We start from the raw sequence: 19564 nt of genomic DNA, 5'->3' as shown, positions 1-19564 counted from the left end.
CTACTATCCTCCCTCGCCAACCACAGGGACTCCAGCCAATGTCCAGAGAATCAACTACGAAAGACAGATTATTTTTATATATCTATTATGTTTCTCTTACATTCTTTTTTGTGTGCTTTTGAGGAAAATCGGCCCTGAGCTAACATCTGCGAATCCTCTTCTTTTTTTTGCTGAGGAAGACTGGCCCTGGGCTAACATCCATGCCCATCTTCCTCTACTGTACATGGGACGCCGCCACGGCATGGCTTGACAAGCGGTGCGGCGGTGCATGCCCGGGATCTGAACCGGTGAACCCCGGGCCACCACAGCGGAGCGCGCGCACTTAACCGCTTGCACCACCGGGCCAGCCCCATCTCTTACATTCTTGAAAACAGGGTATATTTTTTTCTACCTTAGAAAACAGCAAGAAGGGATTGCCATGTTTCCCCACCCCCACAGGATTACAACCCAGACAGTTAGAGCAACAGGTTTGTAATTAACCTTAGACACTTCACAATGGTACCGAGTTCTTCCACATAGATCATCTAACCCAATCCTCACAAAACCCTATGATTTAGGCACTGTCTTCCCTTGGCAGATGGGGAACGGAGACTGGCAGGCATGTTCACATGGCCTGGTAGCAGAGCACTGGCATCTGAGGGCAAGTCCTATAGCCCAGAGCTCTATGCACAACAGTAGCCCTCCTCAAGGCTAGGATTCATCTCTCCATTGGTTCTGCCCCAGAGAGGCCACTATGCCCCTCCGGGGCACCCTAACAGAGCTGGGCAAGCCTACAAAAAAGCAGAAGGCTGGTCAGGAAGACTAGTTAAGAACATGTGGATGCAAAGCCAACCCCCAACAGTGACTTCCAACAGTGCATCCGACTAGCAGTACATCCATGGAAAGAAAAGAGGGTTTAACCTGATCTAGAGAGTCCTTGTAGATAGCCAGAAAGTTAGACATGGGAGGTACAGTTCTGTATGTTAGCACTGATGTGGTCAGTAAATCTAGACCCCATATATCTGGGCTTTCTCTAGGAATTCTATTATTGCTTGTACGTGCAGGAAGTAGGAGATTTGTAGAATGGGGTGGGGGATTATTTTATAAAAAGACCATGCAATGAAATAATAACTAAATAAATAAAACAAAACCTGATGAAAAAAACGTATACAGCTCTACTCCGTGTGGTATGAATAATCATCACCCCATGTCCTCAGGGAACCAAGTTAAATATAACAGGAGTGCACAAACTCGCCAGTGCAGTGACACAGTATGAAGTCTGAAAAGAAAAATCATTAGGCTCTACATGAGCCATCAGGGCCAGGATGGAGTCAGATGCCTCTCTGAGCCCGCAAGTGCCTGCTCAGCTGCACCAAGAGGAACACCTAGGAGAGCACGCAGGAGATAAAGGTGTAAAGGTGTATTAGCCCAGTGCTGGGGCAGCCAGCAGGTGTGGAAAGATCTTCCACTTGACACCACAGCCTGACACTCCCAATTCCCCCACTGGCTCTATGGGGTTGATAGGCAGCGACAGCTTTCCTATCCTCCCTCTCCCCCAGCCTCTTCCCAACCCCATCTCCCACAGTGACCTTAGGAACCAGTCAGTGTTCTGCATCATGACACCATGCTGAGCTACCAGGTGCCAACACAGACTCATTTAAGCCAGGTGTTTTTTTTGCTTTTAGAGTCAGGGTTGATTTCTCAGAAATTTAACAAAGTTTAGTGAAACTCAATTATCAAACTCTTGATTTTCTTAATAGAGAAAGTCAGGGATATCAAAATCATAGAAAATCCCTAAACCTCACTTTATTCAGTAGCTTCCTTAGCAAGACTACATAACCCTTTTAAAGATCCCCAGTGTAAAGTAGTGACGGCACAGCTGGATTTCGCTGCCCTTGAAGACATACCTATGGGTACACTATATACACATGGTGAAAAAGCTGCCACTCACCTGCCTGCCCCAGCAAGATGCATCAGAAATAGGATAGCGAAGCTCTTAGCAGGTGAAAGCTTCAGGCTGTCTATCAATCTCAGAGGTAATTACAAACAGTTAAACATTGCAAAGACTATCTCCAGACACAAGGCAAGGAGCAGCCTCCAGCATGCAGTTGTTCCAACCAGACCCGCTTCCCTGGGGTTGACCCTTAGCAGAGATGCTATCTTCTGACGCAGCCACCAGTGCCTGTACTGCTAAAACAGCAAAGCTACCAACAAGAGAGGCAAGCTCCTCTGTGCCATTCACCACCATCTCATCCATCTACCGCTCCAGGTCATGCTCAAGTTCAGGCAACGATGAACAATGATAGGGCCAAAAGGTGAAGGTCCACCATTCAAGACACTTATACTGAACAAAGTGCTGTACTAGATGCCACGGGGTTTACAAACACAAAGAAAAAAGAGAAGGCTCCAAGGTACTCATAAATTGAATGAGGGAGAAAGACCCACCTAATACATTCCAAAAGCACAGGATGGAAAGAAAATAGACTAGATTTGGGTCAGCAAATAGAGTATAATCCAAGTCCCATTATTCAATTATAAGTATCATCCTTAGAAATTCATCCCATTCTCCAGGTGCTCACTAGGACTATTTCTTCCTTCTGTATTCCACAACAGTTAGAGAAAGCTTGAGTTCTGGCCTTTCAAATTGATTTTATCTTTCTGATTATGTCATAAATGTTTGCTTTCCCTCTCCAACTAGACCACAGAAAAATTAAGCAGTTGCTCACTTTTCTGTCCCCTCATTGGCCTTACTGTGTTCTGCGTATGGTAGGAGCTCTCTCTGTGCGTGGTGTGCTGAATGAAACAGAAACTCTAGCACCTTAAACTCCAGTATGGGGCCTCCAGAAAACCAGAGTTCTTGGGTTGTCAAGTGCTTATAGGAATTTCTCCACTTTCATCAAGTCACAGAATCCTACGGTTATGTAGAGTCAGAGCTAGAAGAGACTTCTTACATCATAAAGTGTTTTACAGATGAGTGACTGGTGCCCAGAAACTTCAAGTGACTTTCCCAAGGCCATGAAATGAGTAGAAAAGCCAGGACCAGAATCATGGGCCTCTGACGTATCAGATGAAAGTGAAAAATGTCACAGAACCGAGAGATAAAATGAGGAACCTCCACCTAGCAGAGCACAAGGAGACAATATATATTTGCATCTCATCCCAACTGAATAATTTGCTTGGGTAATCAGATGCACTTCCTCGGCTAAATGCTTTCCAGTTCATTATTTTGCTTAAAAATGATTAAAAGGTTCAACAATAATTATCTATTCCCATTTTCAAAATGGATTTCACTGCAATAGACTCAGTGTATTAATAAACACATACAAATGTCACTCTATGAAAAACATATTGTCTGCAAATAACCTTTCAATTAGTACAGATGCTGTGGGTTCTCAGATTCTAAAGTGTTTTTATTTTAAATGGCCTGGTCACAACTGAAACCAGACTGGCAGCGAGTGGCTCTTTCTTTCTCCTCAGGATCTGTTGTGAAGGTCCGACCTTCCCTTGCAATTTCATGTTACTCCAAAGCACCTGGGATTCACAGCTTGCCATCCAGAATGTGCTCCCGAATCTGCCCTCTCAATAAAGATCGTCCCACCCTTGCCACTAAGCAGTTCCCACGCTGACTTAGTAGGAGGGAAGGAAATAGCACTGGTTGCTGTCCATTTGGATATTTCTCATGGGATTCAACAAATATGGACTGAATGCCTATTACGTGTTAGATCCCATGAGAAGCTCTTCATGCGACCTTTCTCTCCTTATCCTTGAAGCAGATGGTATTGCAGACAGATGGATGAGAAATCAACAGCAACAGCCATCACTTAGGGAACTGTCCTAAGTATTTTACATGCATTAACGAATTTAAGGTAGCATCATAATTATCTCTATTTTACAAGTGATAAAACCGGGGCTCAGACCTAGTATGTGGGAGAGTAGGGATTCAAACACAGGTGGTCTGCTCCACAGCCTGTGCCTCTAACTGCTATGCTATTTCACCTCTCTCTAGCCTACAGCAATAAGAGAGTCTACTCTTCTACTGGGGTTCCTCCTCTGAAACCACGCTGGGGACCATTTGAAGCCCACAGTCCCTTTATCTACAAACCAAGGGTCCTGCACCTTTTCACGTTTACAGAACACTTTCAAATACAGTCTAGTCTACTATAACACATTTCTTTAAATACCATAGTTCACATGTAATTGGTAAATAGGAGAACCATGTCTTATAAAGCAGAAATTGCGTCAGTTTATATGTATTTTTTCTTAGCATGTTAGTACTTAGCCCCCAAGTAAAAACATCCGAACACAAAGTTCACCAACAGAGCTGACAACATTACTGTTGCAGACATCCATTCATCCCGCCCCTTTTTCCTGCTGGCCTAGCTGAGCCACACGCTCTGTCTTAGAAGCACAAAGGGCACAGTTCTCCAAGGGCCTGTGTAAAAGCACACCACAAAACAAGGATCCAGAGACATCCATCTCAGTCATCACTCAAGTCTGTGCAGAGCCCACAAGTGCTTTGCCTCCATCTTCCTCTGCCCTTGTCTCCAGAACTCAGCAGTCTTGACCTCTCCTTACAGCCCCCTTCATCAAGGTACCGTCACCTTTTAAGGCAAAGGCTGATACCCAGTAGAAGAGTTATTTCTTAGGAATTCAGTGTGACTTTCCAATTCTGCTGATAATCTTAGAATTGTTATTATTTTTCTTAGTACTCTGGACAGAGTTGCACAGGTTTTGAGTGATCTACCCAACTCTATTTCTCCATAAGTCCTGTCAGTTTTTGTGTGCAATTTTATATGACCTGAGGTTTTTCAAGTTTGTATGCCTCACATCATAGCAGAAACACCTGAATTTGCAGCACAACTGAAAGGATTAAACTTTATCCAATTACTTCAAGATTCTCATGGTCCCTCTTCAGCACTGAGTTGCTGTGAGAACACAGCTGGTTACTGCCTTAGCTGAGCTCATTTACATAGTCTGATGTATCATTTAGAATTTTTAGTTGCAAACGACAGAAACCACTGTAGCTAATTTAAGCAGAAAAGGAATTTCTTAAAGGACATTAGGTCACAGAATATCTGGGTGGGCCTGTGCATCAGGCTGGCAGTTATCCCACCAAACTGCTCTGGCAGATCCTCCTGGGGGGTCCACTGCCAGCAGAGCTGTGGCTTATATTGCAGATGCCAGGAACCTCTGCCCAGGCTGCCTCTGAAAGCTGCATGTCTCTCTACCACCCTTGCCAGAAACACTCCTGTGGGATGCCCTCTTCTTCACCTGACTCTCTTCTGAACTAGAGTTACCCCTTTGATGCATCTGTGGCAGAGCCTGAGACACATTCTGGCACTAGGTGCAAGGGAGACCCAGAAAGTGGCTTTTGACTTGTATTTTGAGAAGGTGGAGTTCATAAGCCCAGAAATTCCCCGAAAGCCAGAGGGTGTTCAAAACGTACTGAATCGCCAGAGTAGGAGCAAATGTCCACTACACTTAGGAAGCAAATTTTGCACAACTCTAATCAAACACTGGTCTCTCGGCACTAGGCTGGTGCCCTATCAAGATCCCACCCCAGAGCGAGTTGATCCCAATTCTCATGGCCTGCTTCCTTCAGTATTCCATCTATACACCAGCTAAACAGCACATATCCTCATTGCAACAGAACTTGCTCTTTTATGTTGACCAACATTTGGAACCATCCCCAAGATTCCAAGACTGCACTTATTAATGGGTGATGTTCAAAGGGGTAACATATTTCCATGAGCACACCAGGATTTTAACAATCCCCAAAACAAATAGAGAAGTAAATCACTACACTAACTCACAGCATCACACCCATTCCCTGGTATATCACTAACTCCTCACTCCTACAGTCTGCTGGGTGGTCCGATTCCCAGCTCACTGATTGTACTGTCACACATTTTTCTCACTCAGGAAAGGGTGTCTGGATGCAAATGAATCTGCCCCAATTAATACAAAATTGTACATAATTGCGAATGTTGGCATTATTATTGACATATTAGTGATAATATTTCTCACAACAGATCCTTCCACTCTAGTATATTAATAGGCTACGCTATGCATTTTCTATTGAAAGTTTCTTTCCTTCAATATGTCAATTCCATTGGCTAAGTGAGGACTTTAGACATGCTAAGATACCTATGCATATATAACTTTTAACTACAGCTGCACTTCCCCAGCAAACTCCTTAGTCATCCATTTCCAAGTTGCTGCTTAGAATCTAAGCCTGACTTTGATCCTTAAAATGGTATTCAAGGCCTTGCATGGCCTTGCCCTGGACAACCTCCCAGCCTCACTGTGCCCCCCTCACTCTGTGACCCAACCACAAGGACCTTCTTTCTGTTCTTCCTCCTGGAATGCACCGTGTTCCTCCTCCACAGGGCTTTGAGTGTGCTTCTCCACCCTCTGACCCAAGCATTGCCTCCTGGGAGAACCTTCCCCATGGCCAGCTCCTGCCCCACCCCTGGGTCAGGTGCTCTGTGACACACACTTGTAGAACCACGGGTCTCTCCTTCTTGGCACTACTAGCTGCTATACTTTGCCAGATATATGCATTGTCTCTGACAAACCCCTCTCTGCTCCTAAACCATAAGCTCCATTGGAATAGGAACTATGTCTCTTTTTATTCACTACTGTGTTCCAAGTACTGAGTAGGGTTTCTGGCCCACAGTAGATACTAAAACTACCCGATGAATAAATGAATGGATCCATGCATTTAGAATGAGTGATCTCATCCCTTTGGTATTTATGTGCTTGATTTAACTCAGATTTTTGAAGTGCCTGACTTTCCTCCTAAAGGCAGCATTTCACAGATGGGGAAACTGAAGCAGTGATATTAAATAACTTGCTGGTAAAGTCACACAGCTAGTAAGTGGCAGAGCTGGCTCGGGTGTGGGCTACAGCCAACTCTACCCATTCACGTCCATCCTACGGACAAACCACCCATTGCCAGGTGCTCAAAAGAAAATGCAGAAGAAAGCAAGCTCACAGTTCTCAACCACAAGAAGCTTACATGTAAATCACCAAACCCAAGGGAAAGCAGTATCCTGCATTTTCTTTATTAAAAAAAAAAATTAGTGTTGCCACTCAGTCTGCTAACATCCCAGAGGATGAACAAGGTAGCAAGTGAAAGTATAATGATGATAATGATAATGACAACTAACAATTATTAAGTGTTTATGCTGAGGACTTTAAGTCAGCACTCATTTAATTCTCAAAAGGAAAAAAAAAAAACCACGAAGTAGACATTCTTACTAATACCCATTTTACAGATACTAATACTCATTACAATCAATGGTAATGTAACTGGCATTCAACTCAGGCAGTGTGATGCCAGGGTCTGAATCCCCAAGCCACTGCCTGTGACCTACAAGACAGTAGAGCACACTTGGGGGGCGGGGGGGCGGAGGGGGGAAGGGAGGGCCACCTAACTCTTCTAGGGAGTCAGCAAGGGCTTTGCAAACGAGGTGACCTCCGATCTGGTGTTGACAAGGTGCAGGAAAAGGGAAGCAAGCAAACACAAAAGGAAAGAAGGAAATGAATAAGCGAGGCTTGTTTAAGGACCAGAAAGAAGATTAAGGAGACTGCTCATGGGGTTAAGAGTTGTTAAGTCTGGAAAAGGGTGTTGAATATACGATTGTGAAGGGAGGAGAACGGCTAATTAAAACCGCCTTTTGCTGGTTTGTTTGTAAACCGTGTGTTGATTCAATACCCCTGGGGGTGGGTTGAGGGGACAGCCTGGAACCGAGGAAGAAAGTAAACATGAGATTCACAATAGAAGGCAAGAGAAAGATGAGGGGGGCCTCAGTTATGGTGTACAGAATAGGAATGAGGAAAACAGGGCATGTTCAGTAAATATTTAATAGGTGGAAATGATGAAATTTCAGGGACCAAAATGGGTGTAGGGGGTGAGGAAGAAGGACATTTCCAGAATAACCCCAAGGTTCCTGCCTTGGTTGGTGTGGGTAGGGTGCCACTCCCTAAGATGGGGGAAAAGTAGGGTTGAGGCATAGGGGGAAATGGTAGATAAGCAGTTCCATTTGGGGCAAGCTGAGTAGCTAATAAGGTGGCTGCTGATCATTCAAGTAGGCAGGTAGAAATACAACAGAACAACCAGCATCTCCACAAGGGAAGTAGACAAATGGCATTATCATCCAGACTAGTGTTAGCCCAGAGAATGTTCTATGATGATGGAAATGTTCTGTCTGCACTGTCCAATACGATAGCCAGCAGCTACATGTAGCTCTTGAGCACTTAAAAATGTGGCTAGTGCCATTATTCACAATAGCCAAGAGTTGGAAGCAACCTAAATGCCCATCAATGGATGAATGGATAAAGAAGATGTCATACACACACACACACACACACACTACACACACACACACTACACACACACACACACACACACACAATGGAATAATACTCAGCCTTAAAAAAGATGAAATCTGGCCATTTGCAATAACATGGATGGACCTTGAGGGTATTATGCTAAGTGAAATAAGTTAGATGGAGAAAGACAATTACTTTATGATTTCACTCTCGTGTGGAAGATAAACAAAGACACACATAGATATGGAAAACAGATTGGTGGTTACCAGAAGGGAAGGAGGTTGGGGAGGGTGAAAGAGGTAAAGGGGCACATATGTACGGTGATGGATGGCAACTAGACTTTCAGTGGTCAACACAATGCAGTCTATACAGAAGTCGAAATATACTGATGTTTACCTGAAATTTATATAATGTTATAAACCAATGTTACTTCAATAAAAAAAATGTGGCTAGTGCAACTAAGGAACTGAATTTGTAATTTTATTGAATTTTAATCAATTTAAATTTAAATAGCCACATGTGGCTAGCAGCTACTGTACTGGATAGTGCAGATCTGGACTACAGAAGCTGCTCTCTAACATTAAAAACACCAAAGCTACTCATCAGAGGCTGTTGAGACTGGGAGGGACCTTCGAGTTTATCTCGTATAATTCTCCCATTTCACGAATAAGAAAACTAAGGCCCAAACAGGAGGAGTAACATTGCAGCAGGAGAGTGGCAAGGCAGACTAGAGCCATGGTCTTCTGTATCTGATCCAGTATCCTTTCCATTTGACAGGCTTCTTCCATTACTGATGCAAAAATAGCCGCAATTTTGTTTAATTCTGGTGTGGTGTGGGATCCACACAGCTCACAGGCAAAGCCAACTAAAGATCATGTACTCCTCCTGCTGAGCTAGACACTCCAGACATCATTGGATAAGTAACTATCTCAGGTAATTTAGTTGCAAATAACAGAACCCACTCTAGTTAGTTTTAATATGAAAGGAATTTCTTAAGGAAGGATCAGCAGCTTGCACAATCGCTGTGAGAGGGTCTCGGAGCCAGGCTTGGAGGCTATGCAGTCAGGAACTGTTGACAAATTACACCACCACTACTCCGATGGAGACCCTACTATGCTGCCACTGGGCTCAGGGCAAGCGGCTCCCAATCGCCAGTGCTGGGTGAGGGGCTGCACCCCAGGACCTCTGCCTCTCAGAGCTGGATGATACTGCTGCAGGGTTCACCAGAATGCATCCCAGGTCCCAATTCCGCTCACATGGCATTCTCAGTAGAATCTAAATTGAGGAAAGGGGGGATCTGAAACCCTCGCTGCAAGAAAGGAAAGGAAGTTTCTGGCTTCCACTTGGTGTGGCAGCCCCATAAGGCAGAAAGAACCCCAGGCATTCACAAGAGAATTAAAAAAAAAAGACAACGCCACTACCACTACTTAACAAATGTCCTGTTGAGTAAATAACCCATCTGCACTGGTTCAGACCATGGATCTTACAGCCTGTCCTGCTCAACAGCAGCCCTGACTCAGAGCTTTTTACACTTAAAATTATGTCTCTGCATCACAAATTTTCTCAATTAATTCACTAGTGGCTCTTTTTAATTTTTTTAAAAGACACATTTATTCACTGGAACATCTGTAGTGATAGAAGCTATATACGGTGGCAAGTGACTTATGCATTTCAACTCTCAGAGCATGAAGGGTTTCTTCTGGTTTTTGTTTTTTTTTTTTTTTAAAGATTTTATTTATTTATTTTTTTGCCCCCCAAAGCCATAGTAGATAGTTGTATGTCACAGCTGCACATCCTTCCAGCCGCTGCATGCGGGACTCGGCCCCAGCATGGCCGGAGAAGCGGTGCCCCGGCGCGCGCCCGGGATCCGAACCCCCGGCCACCAGCAGCGGAGCGCGCGCACTCAACCGCCAAGCCACGGGGCCGGCCCTCTTCTGGTTTTTTTTTTATTCTGAATTTTCTAACTAACAAACCCAATATAGCATAGTCATGAAGATGATTAATTCTAAAAAGTTTTTCCTCAAAAGTGATAGCAGTAGGAATGAAGCAAGAGTGAATCTGAGAAATCTTCTGAGAACTGAAAGTTAATGTAATGTGAGGCATAATCATCAAGGCCTTCCCATCCAAAAATTCTACAAAGGAAACAAAAGGAGTATAAACCACTCCAAGTGTTTGAGTCTGGGGGACAAGAAACGCTGTCTTGGACAGTGACGGAGACGGCGGAAGGTAGGAAGGGGGTTCAATTTTTGACGAGAAAGGGGAGCATACGCCAATACATTATACCACAGCTTTCAAGAGCGAACCAGATGGAGTTCTACTCCAGGCAGCCCCAGCGAGGGAACCAGTGCTGTAGGTTTAAGAGGCCTCCTGTCCTAAAGGTGGCTGACATCCAAGGGGAACAGTTTCAAGACGGGGCACTGAGGGCTAAGAACTGGGCCTTCAGAGACCCCACAGATGAAGCGCCAGTAAAGGAGCTGGAGCCTGGGCTTGCTGAGAGCTCACAAGACAAGATGGTTACTTGTCACCCTAAGAAGGCTGCAAACCTCCAAACCCAACTGAACTCGCCAGTGCCAATCCCAACTCTCCAGCTGCCTACGCTTCTGCATAGAGCCTACTGCCCTGTTCCACCGTCATTTAACTCCCTCCAAGTTAATGTACACACGTATAGTCACGTTTTCACAATACACTAAGCAAACAGACACAGAAGGAAATTAAAGCATAGTTTAGGGCTATTGTTACTCAACACGGAGTAGCTTTCATTGCAGCTGACTGTCAAAGAAACTTCCTTGCAGGGCAAGGACAGGCCTGGGTCACGGAGCTCCAGCTTGAGGTGGTTCAGGATGATAACGGCTGAGGTTTAAAAATCCCAATTTCACTAAATTCCCAGCAAAGGCTGTCAGAGTGAGTTTTGAAGAATATAAATCAGATCATGTCACTCCCCTACTTAAAACGCTCCAATGGCTCCTACTGCATTTAAAATAGAACCCAATCTTCTTCACAGTCTGGCCATCACCTCTTCCTCCAGACTCATCTTAGACTCCTTGCTCCACTACCCTCCAGCCCCATGGTTTCCTTCCCCCTACCCCTCAGACATGCCCTTCTCCATCTCTGGGCCTTGGTGCTTGCCCTTCCCTCAGCTGACACAGTCTAGTCCCAGATCTCCCCCTGGCTGCCTTCTCCCCCTCACTTACCTCTCAGCTCAGTGTCACCTAGACTCAAAGAGGCCCTTCCTGTCCACGCTATCAAAAGTGGCCCTTCCACCTTGCTCCCTCCATCACATCATGAGAGTTATGGTGCTGGCCTACTTGCTTGCTTCTTTACACTCTGTCTTCACCCACTGGAATGCCAGCCAAGCAAGGGTAGGGACCTTGTTATCTTGTTACTGCTTTTATCCCAGCTCTTGGAAGAGTGCTGAGACCACTTAATTGGTTGCATAAATAAATGGATTAAATGAAAAGAAAAGGAGATGGCTACTAAGTCCTTTTACATTTTGAAACTTATAATGTATTCATTCAAACATTTTTAAGGGCCCCCTAGACATTAGACACTATGGGGTACAATGGGGAATACACAGATGAAGCAGACCCTGCCCTCAAAAAGCTCACCATCTAGGAGGGATAGATGACATGCACAAAATGAACTGTTTAAAGCTATGGGTTCCAAAATTCCCTGGGCATAAGAGTCACCTGGGATGAGTGGTAATTATACTGATTCCTGGATTCCATCCAAACCCACGACATCTCCAGGAGTACAGCTTGGGGTCTAAAACATCCTGGCAGGTACCCACGATCCAGGAAGTTTGGGAGGCAAAGAGGAAGGCTGCATGGAGGAGGCAGCATCTCAGATGGGCTTGAGAAGGGTCAGACTTGGATATGGGGGAAGAGCGAGCACTTTAGGTATGAGCAAAGGAAAGAAACCAGGAAATGGGGGGGAGGGTCAGAAAGCAGCCTCTGGTCCCATTTGGCAGAGGCACAAAGGGGAATAGTGGTGAGATGAGATGGAAGGGTAGCCTGAAGACCCAGTGTGGTGAGCTGAGCACATGAGGGTATAGCCTGGTTTTGACAGAAGGGAAAGGAATCATTGACTAGTCCTGAGTAGGGAGTGACAGCATCAGATAAGCAGTCAATTTACAGATAAGTAGTCAAGGGCTCAGAAAGGGTTAGTGAGATACCTCAGGTCACACAGGCAGGAGAGAGACCAGGACTCAAACCCTGTTACTCTGATTCCAGAGGTAAAGTGGGGGAGGGGAGAGACAAAACTAGCCATCATTGATCCCCAGTGCCGCCGGGCACAGAGCTGAGTGATTTGCATATATTATTAAACGTCAGTAGAGCTCTGTGAGGTAAGAAGACCAAATTACAGACGATTCATGAAGCTCAAAACACTAACATTTTTTTAGCCCAAACAATACTTCTATTCTCCTGTAGGGCTAGTTTTATGAATGGGTCAGGTATAGAGTGTCACAAAGGGAAAGCCAAAGAGAGTTTTGCTCATTTCAGAATTCATTGAACCATTAATTCACACATTACTGAAATTCACTACCCTCTGGCAATTCAAAGACACTCCAGACCCTGGTGGAATCACTGGATCAACCTCCAGAAGAAGAACAAAAGATGCTACCAGAAATGAACAGCTGTCTCATTCTACCTTCTCTCTACCCAGAACAAAATCGTGTTTCAAAAGGGCACGTGCTCGGGGCCGGCCCCGTGGCTTAGCGGTTAAGTGCACGCGCTCCTCTGCTGGCGGCCCGGGTTCAGAACCTCGGGCGCGCACTGATGCACTGCTCCTCCGGCCATGCTGAGGCCGCGTCCCACATACAGCAACTAGAAGGATGTGCAGCTATGACATACAACTATCTACTGGGGCTTTGGGGGTAAAAAAATAAATAAATAAAATCTTTAAAAAAAAAAAGGGCACGTGCTGTTTCATACAAATGTTAGCATTGCATAAGATTGAATCTGCACTATACTGAACGCCATTCTATAAGCAGAATCTGTTTACTTATGGAAAGGAATTTATCTTCTAATGACCATATTAACTCCAGGGATCTTCTCAAATAGCTTTAGGGCCTTGCCAGAGGCTCACTGCCTTTTTCTATTTGCCTAAGAAATATCAACGGCATGCTCTCCACACTTTGCATTTCTGCTATCCTGACAGGATACCAAGATATTCTCCTTAGGACAAAAGCAGCGGCTCTGATGCACTCACACCATTTAGAATAAAAATGGAAAGTGACAATAAAGAAAATTTATTTTGCTGCTTAGAAAACAAAAAGTCAGATCCTTATTTGAAATATGTATTTGAAATGGATTAAATAGCTAAATGTAAACAACATAGAAAAGAAGAAAACACAGGTGAATATTTTTTCAATTTTTAAATGTATAAGCAGAAGAACAATGGAAAAATTGCAAAAAAAAAAAAAAAAAAACCTGACAAATTTAATCTTTCAGACATGGAAGAGGGATGACTCCAGGTTTTCTTTTAAAAGTCATGATGGTGGGGGGGGGGGGGGGCCAGCCCGGTGGCGCAAGCGGTTAAGTGCGCACGTTCCGCTGCGGCGGCCCGGGGTTCGCCGGTTCGGATCCCGGGTGCGCACCGACGCACCGCTTGTTAGGCCATGCTGTGGCGGCGTCCCATATAAAGTGGGGGAAGATGGGCATGGATGTTAGCCCAGGGCCAGTCTTCCTCAGCAAAAAAGAGGAGGATTGGCATTGGATGTTAGCTCAGGGCTGGTCCTCCTCACAAAAAAAAAAAAAAAAAAAAAAAAAGTCATGATGGTGGGGCTGGCCTGGCGGTGTAGTGGTTATGTTTGCGTGCTCCGCTTCAGCGGCCCAGGGTTCACGGGTTTGGATCCCAGGCACAGACCTACACACCGCTCCTCAAGCCATGCTGTGGCGGCATCCCACATACAAAATAGAGGAAGATTGGCAACAGATGTTAGCTCAGGGCCAATCTTCCTCACCAAAAAAAAAAAAAAAGGCATGATGGCATCCTATATCACTTAAAGCTATTCCCAACCCGAGGAACTTAAAAGGGGGCAGACAGGCAGGTACAAAGCAATTACATTATACTTTCATAAAAGGGGTGGGGCCGGCTATAATTTCAGGTAAAATGAAAAATGCCTTAGTCAGCAAGATTGTAGCAAGTATCACCAATCATTTTCACTTTCTTGCCAAAACTAAACTAAGCTAAATTTAAACAAGCCAGCCTATTATCTAAAATGAAACAGAGCTGTTTTCTTCTTTAATCTCTTTTCCCAGATTAGTAACTTTTTTCCTTTTTCTTTTGTAGCATCACATTAAGAACTCCAGCCACTAGTCTTCTTCTGAGGCTATTCTTAAGTGAATTGCGATTACTGTTTCCTGAAAGTCTTTCCTTTGATTTCTATGAGATGGGCAAGGATCGAGCTCACTGAATTTTCCCACAGTCATCATAAAACGCCAATACCAAAAATGCTCACATTTCATCAAACGTGACATCTCCTTCCTGCCCTATAGCTCAGTGAAACACTCCAACAACTTAAAAGGAAACTTGTCCCTCCTTGCAGTTGCCTAGACCGAGATCACAGATAGGGCCCTGGGCTTTGTGGAAATTTATGTCATTCCAGAGAAGTCTATATTACTTCCATCAATGTAAAAGATGCAGCTGATTAACTTCAGGCATGTTGCAACTTCTTTTATGCAAAACACTAAGCATTCAATACAGTCTGACAAACCAGAGTACACGTTAAGAGCTTGTTGGAGCCAATAAATATAGTTAATTAAAAAAAAAATCTAGGCCAATTTCTCCAACATCTCCTCTTTTACAAAGGGAAATAAATTTTCTTCTCTTGGCCATCACAGAGAAGGATTCCTCAAGCATGACCCCCTCGTTCCTCCAACCCTCTAAGGTTTTCTCTAGTGACAGACTCACAGGAAAAGGCCATTGCTCTCTCAGTTTACTAAGGCCCCGCTCACTGCCTTTGCTTCCTCACTCCCCTGGTAGTCATACTCCGCTCCTCTCTACCCAACTGAAACCACCTTCTCTAAGTCTAAAGGGCACTTAAGACCTTCTGGTGGCTAAATACAAGAGTCCTTCCAATTAAAAGAAAAAAAATCCCCACTCAAACCACCCTCTCCACCAGCTGCCTGGTCTTTCTTTCCTCCCTTCACAGCTTAACTCCTTACAAGAGTTGTGGCTGCCATTCTCTCACCTCCCACTTGCACCGCGCCCTACCCTCTTCAACCTGGCTTCAGGGTCATCGTTCAGATGACACAGTTCTCATTAATGTGCCAGTGATAAACAGTGCTCAGTCCCCACCAGGCTTCACCTTCCAAACTGGGAGCAGAAAGGACCCATTTTCTAAAGAAAGCTGCAAATAAAAGGGTGATACCGCCACCCCATCCTGGGATTACTAAGAGATGGAGAACTGACCGCTCCCACCAACCACCTCTCCCACCCCCCACCCCACCCAACCCCCAAGATGGGAAGACGAAAGAGGAAGGGACTCTTTGGAATCTGTAAGTTCTTGGCTTAGTGGCGAGGGCTGTCATGTGAGGAGAGATGAAGAGACCTCATCACAGAGACTGGGCATGCCTGTGAGAAGGGAAGACTAACCTCTCATTCCCCAAGTGGACAAGCAATGGACACATTGATCTGCTCTGTCTCTACCAGAGCAAGGGAAAGGAAAACTGCAGAGAGATGGCAGGGCAGAAAGAAGGCTTACTCCCTCAGTTCTGCTTGGTTCACAGAACACTGATTAAGGTGACTAGTTAGAGCATCTTACCAGTACCCACCCAAAAGGGCCTTCTGCCAGGACAAGGGGAACCCAGCACCGGTTACATTAGAGGCACTTAACCACTCCCTTTCCCTCCTCCCCACCCAACACAGGAGACACAACTGGAGCCCAGAAGAAGGAAAGGGAGGAGGGGTCCCGGAGGCAGACCACCCCTCCTCCTCACTTCAAGTAGCTCCAACCACAAGCTTGGCGAGCAACAAGCTAAGGGAAAGCTTTAAATCAAATGTCTGTTTTTCTCATGATGGTATATTCCCAGACATATCCAAGTAAGAGGCACATGGTAGGCTTAATTATTTGTTGAATAAATAACCAAACAGCTTCTTCTTAATCCTCGCCCTCCTTGCCCTTTCTGCCTCATTTCACTCATCCACTCATTCATTCACTCCTACTATGAATGTTTGTTGAAGGTTGATTCTATAGAATTTAATCATAGAAAGGTGAAGACATGTTCCCTGCCTCCAAGAAAGTTACTACAGAAAATAAAAGTACAAACTTGCATCCACTGCACGAAATTATGTTAACAGCAGGATGGGAGTAGTACAAAGCACCAAGACATCAACTCAAAAATCCAAACTACTCCCTGAACTACACCCAGACAGCTTTTTCTGATCAGCTTAGATAGGGAATTCTCAGGCCTGCCTTTCCCATGACCACTGGTCCTTTATCCCTCCTGCTAAAATGCATTTACCCTTGATGTGTCAAGGATAGCACTTTACACACTACCATCTTTGTGTGATATCCTGGAGAAAGCCAGGACAATCCATATTCCTTGGGTCTGGAGCGGACCAAGGAGATTCCATTGCACAGCCTTGGGTGAGGCCCTGGAGAAAGGACAAGGTCTGCATGGCCCTTCTTGCAACACCACCATAAGCAATCCGGCACAGAGGGAATGCTGTGGGTTTAGGATAAAGGTGATGCCAATGATGTACATTTCCCTTCAGAGAGCATCTTACCCACAGGGAGACGGTCATGCATTGTGGAGAACTGAACCACTGTAACATTTCTCCAGAAATCACACGTGATTTACAGATTATTAGCAGATTTTTAGAATTAATTAGCATTTAGAGCCACATATTTGCAGAAAGAAAATCATTCTACATGATTTCTGGTTTCCTTGTCATCTTTAGCTTATAGTCCTTCAGCAACACTATTGCTCCCCACATATATTTTTGACAGGCATTTTTAATGGTCATTTTTCACTATTAGAATAATACACGCTCAGTATAAAAAACTAGAAAATACAGCAAAGTTGATAGCATAAAAAATATGCATATCCTTACCAATACTGCTAGCATTCTGGTATATTTCCATTTAAACTCTATTTGATTTAATAGCTATTTGGAATTAATATGCCCCATAAGCCCACTCTGGTAAAAATACCAATAAACTAGGATATAAACTGCCATCTGTAATCTCTTTCAATTATGAACAAGGTTGTATCTTCATGACTGTAAAACAACCAGTAAGTTCAGTTTACATAGCTTAAATTCAATGGAGGGAAAATTAAGTGGGTTTTTTAATGTATAATTGCAAGCTGGCACCCGTCACTTTTCTATTTGTCTTTTCAGCAGCTCAGTAGTTGGAATTAAACTTGTCCAAGCTCTTGGGTAACTATCACTTAAGATATAAACCCTTTTCAATGTAAATTCCTTTGGTTGTTTAAAAAGGATAATCTCATGTGTGATTCTGGGAGGGACAAAACAACACAGTGCTAGTGGTATTTTCTTGACAGGTATAAAACTGCCATTATTTATCAAGATATTTAACAAAGATTTTATTTCCCTCTCAGTCTTCCATAATAGACAAGCTATTCAATGATATCTAAAATAAAAATTATTGGCTTACCTGATTAAGAAATTATGCAGTCCAACATCAAAATACCTGTTCAAGGAGACATAGACAAAGATATCAATAGAAGATATTTACAGCAATGATGGACTTGACAAAAAATATATAATTTACATTCAGAGCACAGTGAATAAATGGATTACTCTATGACAGTGGTTCTCAAAGTACACCATGGAGCAGCCACAGCAGCATTATCTGGGAACTTGCTGGAAATGCCAATTTCCATTCCATACTCATTCAGAAATTCTGGGGATGGAGTCCAGCAATTAGATTTAACACGTCCTGCAGGTGATTCTGATGCAGAATCACAGCGCTGTGATAGCAAAAGTATTTCAGCAAGTCTAAGTTCTCTCTCTAAACTAAAGGATGGATTTCACCACTTTTCCAATAGGCGAGTCTTTTTACACTATTTGTCTTAGATGTTCATTTACTCAATAATAAATAAAATGTTTTAAAAGCACAAAACCACACTGGCCAAAGGGCAGAACCGGGGTGAGGAAGGTCAGCTCTGGTCTTCCATGCTCCTCCCAGCCGTAGTCCCTGGAGATTTTCACCAGAGTGAGTGACCCTGTCTGTACCTTGATCCGCCCCGGCAGGGAGGAGAGAAGAGCAAATGCTCCATGTACTTGCTGGTGAGCCTGCCATTGTGCTTGGGCCTCACACCAGGCATCCAGTGAGCCCTGGGCAGTGGTGGGCCCTTTCAGTCACAGCCTGCCCCTGACACCACCAAACTGGCCTAGTCCATATGAATGGCACTGCCTTGGTTTCCCTAGTAGGCACGCTTGTTCCCCCTGAACCTCCAACCACTTAGCCTTCTCTAAGAGAAGGTGAGAGAAGTGTCCTTCTCTCACCTATGGGTTTGGTTGTGAGTAAAAAGACTGGGTGGCCGGCATGATGATGCTGCTGTCCACCAGGCATAATCGCTACTCCTAACCCCTCAATGGTGGCTGTTGTGTCCCACCCATCAGACTGGCCTCCTGGGTTAGCCATCTCCTGTAATTCTGTCCCTACAGACAACGAGCAACAGACACAGAAATTCACCCTGGAGTGGAGTCCGACTGCCTCGGCCCTGACTGTCCCTAGCTCCCAGCTCCACGCCTGTCCCCGTCCCTGAACATCCTGGCATGCCCAGCACCTCACCCCACCTCACATATGTCAGGTGATTACTGAGGTACCTCATTTACTATCTCACTTACCTGAAATAATTATACAATTCAGGGAAAACTGAATTCGAGATACATAAATTCCATTTACTCCTAAGTCTTTGGCACAAAGCTCTAAAGGGTGAAGGAACTAAAGTTCAGAGGTTAAGTAACTTGCACAGAGCTCGCAACTCGCAGAGGACAAAGCTAGGAGTCAAACTGAGCCCGAAAAGCCATGAATTACTTGCTCTTCCCGCCAAAAGCACAGGCTGTCGCTGCCTCTCATTATCACTAATTGAAAACGGCTGTTCCTTTTAAAACAGACCCCTTTCCACCTCCACCTATTTCTGCTTCCCCCAACGTGGCTGCCCTGCCCCAGGCAAGCCCATCTGCTCTGCTCCCCTGAGCATACCTGCTCTGCAGGCGTCATCTACCTCCTTGGGTCTTAGAGTCAGCCAGGCTCTGGAAGTTATGTAACTTC

The 19564-nt window shown here is 44.6% G+C and overlaps 1 protein-coding gene across 4 annotated transcripts in view; it reads right to left on the bottom strand.

Annotated features, from left to right (window-relative positions):
- The window catches only part of HHAT (hedgehog acyltransferase), a 324456-nt gene that overhangs the window by 137971 nt on the left and 166921 nt on the right, over nt 1–19564 (bottom strand). For all 4 annotated transcript variants that reach the window (XR_009219848.1, XM_058539785.1, XM_058539784.1 and 1 more), the window contains exon 9: nt 17939–17974. Coding sequence is in view for 3 of the 4 variants with exons in the window: in XM_058539785.1 (XP_058395768.1) it covers nt 17939–17974 (36 nt within the window). In the remaining variant the exon portion in view is untranslated. The remainder of the gene's footprint in view (nt 1–17938; nt 17975–19564) is intronic.

Source organism: Diceros bicornis, chromosome 4 (genome assembly GCF_020826845.1).
Source record: "Diceros bicornis minor isolate mBicDic1 chromosome 4, mDicBic1.mat.cur, whole genome shotgun sequence".
In the NCBI taxonomy this organism is placed as follows: domain Eukaryota; kingdom Metazoa; phylum Chordata; class Mammalia; order Perissodactyla; family Rhinocerotidae; genus Diceros; species Diceros bicornis.
Note: the sequence above shows the minus strand (reverse complement) of the source record. Positions and strands in the feature narration are given on the sequence as shown.